This window comes from Fragaria vesca, linkage group LG7 (genome assembly GCF_000184155.1).
Source record: "Fragaria vesca subsp. vesca linkage group LG7, FraVesHawaii_1.0, whole genome shotgun sequence".
Classification (NCBI taxonomy): Eukaryota; Viridiplantae; Streptophyta; class Magnoliopsida; order Rosales; family Rosaceae; genus Fragaria; species Fragaria vesca.
Genome location: NC_020497.1, coordinates 3,177,584 through 3,181,163, shown reverse-complemented (window position 1 = coordinate 3,181,163; position 3,580 = coordinate 3,177,584). Strand labels below are relative to the sequence as shown.

General features: G+C 38.1%; 1 protein-coding gene across 1 annotated transcript; it reads right to left on the bottom strand.

Moving 5' to 3' along the window:
• Window positions 1-637: 637 nt before the first annotated feature.
• On the bottom strand, window positions 638-3,318 carry LOC101305401 (ORM1-like protein 3-like). The gene is made up of 3 exons (XM_004306596.1): window positions 2,976-3,318; window positions 1,681-1,829; window positions 638-1,046 (listed from the first exon to the last, which is right to left on the bottom strand). The coding sequence occupies exons 1-3, from the start codon at window positions 3,159-3,161 to the stop codon at window positions 908-910; spliced, it is 474 nt and encodes a 157-aa protein (XP_004306644.1). The 5' UTR covers window positions 3,162-3,318; the 3' UTR covers window positions 638-907.
• Window positions 3,319-3,580: the final 262 nt, after the last annotated feature.

Here is a 3,580-nt window from a genome sequence, read left to right as displayed (position 1 = left end):
TCAAAACGTGAAGCGAATTAATCCCATTGAATAAAATCAAGATGTGATAGATACGTGAATCGGAACAACTGATCTGAATTCTGAGATGCAGCACACCATAGAAGACACCAGAAAATTGGACAGGATTGTACTCGGCTTCTTTCTCCAATTATAGCAGTCAATAGCGGTTGCGCCCATAGGCCACAAGAATATACAAGATAAAGTACTCTTCCGGTCTTCCCTGCTAAGCTGTTAGTATTGGTATATATGATTTCTGACTTTGTTTAAAAGATTCTATGAAGTTGGTGGTTACATTACTAGAAGATGCACATACACAGTATCACAGCATGATTCATGTGTTATGCATCACTTTAACAACTTTACAAAACAGTAAGCTCCACAAACCCTGAACACCATCAGCAAACCACTTGGGGTATTCACGTGAATGCTGAGAAAATTACTTCTCCGACAAAAGGAAATCAATCAAGTAAACTTTACATACCTGGCTATCATATCATACCTGCACCCCTGTCAAATTTCTACACAGTTTTGGTTTTCGTCTGCCATGGACATTTTATCTACACAGTTTAGTATTGTTCGGTTTGAGGAACTGACACAGTTTACAGAGTGAAAATCTATCAATCAAAACGGAGATGATGAAGAGAAACACTTGTCAAAACATGTGATTTGCTCAATTGTAAAACAAAGTGGTGTCAAGATACATTAAAACTTCGCTACTGTACAAATAACTCAATACAATTATTCTTTCAACATCTAGGAGGCACAGCTTGAAAAGCAGTAAACCACAAAAAAGAACATTATATATTTGAGCATCCCTCCAGTTCTAATTCTATACAAAGTAGCTGTTCATCAGAACAAGAGAATGATATGTGACTTTTGAACATGTCAAACCCAATGAAAAGCCCACTCACTTATCTCCATTTATTCCAAAAATTCGGACTTTGTGCATATTGGGGAATTTGGCAATCACTAGAACAATGACTGCAAGAGTGTTGAGAAAGAGCATCGGGTGCTGGTAGTCAGTTGTGTGTGAAGCTATCAAGTACCTAGCAGAAAAGAAAGGAAAATAAAATGAGAACCACACGGTTTTTTATGTGAAGAAGTTTTCAAAACAAAATACTAAATAAAATTAACATCCTCAAGAACCGCATTGATAACTGAAAAAATTATGTATGTGTTGCACCTAGAAAAACTAGAGTTTGCATATTTACATGAGTGATGCGTAAGCAGCAGTGCCATTAAAGACAACTTACCGGTCTTTTGAGACTACAAATGCTTCTAATCGACTTCTGAAAATAAGCTATCTAAACCTACTGAGTTATGTTTTAGCTAAATCTTTCTTCTTCTTTTTTAAGAATCCATGTCCATCGAGTCTGACTCCTGTTATACCTTGCAAACTAATTTGCCATTGTTGGTGGATCTGACAAATTCTGCTCATAATTGAGTTGGTGTATGCTACTGTGCAGATTTCTCACATATCAAACCCATACTAAATTCATGATCTACTTAACATGACTCATTTGATGTTGAACAGTCTCTCAACTGAATTATCAAGTGTGTGCATAGTACGCATATCTGGAATACTGAGTTGATAAACTAGGCATATGCATGCAGAGGGAAGAAGGGAGAGTGACAGGAGCGATCTAGCAAAACTTTGCAGCATCATAAAAATAAACTTACAGCACCACGGGAACAACTGTCAAGAACTTCCTGTTGCGGGTGAGCTGCTTTCCATTATCCATCTGCTCCCACCAAGTCAGTCCATTGTAGATCCCCTGGTCTTCGGCAAAGGGAGTTCCTTTTTTCCAGTGGAAGAATTGATAAGTTACCTGGCAAGAATCAGACTCCTCAATATAGAATGGAGATGTGAATAACAGTAACCTAGTATTGAAAGGTCACACTAACACAGCAGAAGAATGAAGTGTTCTATACAAAGGCTGTACTGGCGCAAAGACAACAACAAATAAAGCATAGAGTGGTACATGGTAAAAATGTTGTTGAACGATGCCTGTGTGAAAGACCTTAAAGTAGTTTATAAGCTTATAGCTAAGTAAACAGATTCAAAATTAAAACTGATGCTATGTGCATCAATTCGATAAGGAGCAATGTTTCTTCTATCTGATCCCTTATTATATTAGAAAAATGATATTCACCGACCTCCAAATCAGAGTTTGTCTATTTGTATACTTCCTACATATTGAATAAAAACTGACTATTTCCTGCACCCCCAAGTCCCAGAAAAGAGGCACAACGAGCACTTTCTGAGTTTCTGAGAAGTGAACAAAAAACATGTTCTGATAAGATTGACAATGTCAATGCCCCAACCAGTAAACAAACTGCTAGATGTATATGTAACGGCCAACCCATACGATAAGTTTGGTATCCTTTGATGCCTTTGTCCTTCCAAAAACCTAGCTAAGTCTCATAACACAGCTCAGTAAATGCAGTTTCTCCACAATCCTATAATCGATCAAAGCAATTAAACTAAATATTGATTTAACCTATATCCATGCAACAAGTCTCCACAAGATTGACCTCATTTCTTAGCTAAACCACATAAACATCCACCAGCTCACAGCGACTAGAACTAATATATTGAAGCAAATCCTATCTTCAGTCAACAAAATTACTAAAACACTGCAAATGCCCCCAATCCAGCTACCGCATACAAAACCCATGTAGAATAATGCAACATAAACCTAATCACATACATAGAAACACAAACCATCAACGACCTAAGCAATTGCAACATGGGTTCTCCACAAAACTCAACTAAAAGCTAATTACTTGATTGATGCAACCATCAAATCAAACACCCTCTAATCACCAAAACAAAAAATTTCACAAACCCAAAAACCCAATTGAACACAGCAATCAACCAAAGCCAGCAACACACATCCAAAACTATAAAGAGCACATCTTCACAAACACAATTGTTACATATTCTGATAGATACAACATAGATATAAACATACCAAGAAATGAGAGAGATTGACAATGGTCCAAGCCATGCCAGGAGAGCAGCCAAAGATCGAGAGCACGAGGAGCCAAGAGAAGAAGAGGATGAGAATATAGGTGGTCCAAACCCCAGGGTACATGAACCACTCTGTGTTCCTATTCAGATCCGCAGGAGGCACAGCTTTCACATAGAGGCTCGCCATTCACGAATCAAACGTTTCTGCGTTTCGATTCGGGGACCCTTTGGTGCAGAAAGCTTGAATCTTTGGTGGGTTTTTGATCGAGGGATTGGAGATTGGACAAGTTGGAAAAGGCAAAACCCAAAAGCAGAGCACTCTGTTTTTTGTCGTTGGTAGCCTTATATAGTCTTTATCATTGTTAATAGTTTCCTGGGGTTAAACGGTGGAGGATTATGGTGTAAACGACGGCGTTTTGGGGTGTGGTTGGTCCCTTTTGGTTGGTGTTTGGCATTACCTAATGTATAAGACAACTGATTATTTATTGGGGCATGATGATTAAGAGAGTATTATCTTGTGGTTTTGGGATTCTTTTGTGATAAAGATTTGAACTAACACCTATATGAGGGATGTGTCGAACAAAAGAAGAACACCTAATTGAGGGA

Bases quoted from the DNA above. Each gene is read 5' to 3' on its own strand.
- LOC101305401 (XM_004306596.1), bottom strand. From the start codon at position 3,161: ATGGCGAGCCTCTATGTGAAAGCTGTGCCTCCTGCGGATCTGAATAGG. The intron at 1,830-2,975 runs GTATGTTTATAT...GATTCTTGCCAG, and splicing joins TCAATCTCTCTCATTTCTTG to GTAACTTATCAATTCTTCCA. The intron at 1,047-1,680 runs GTAAGTTTATTT...CTTTTCTGCTAG, and splicing joins ACAGTTGTTCCCGTGGTGCT to GTACTTGATAGCTTCACACA.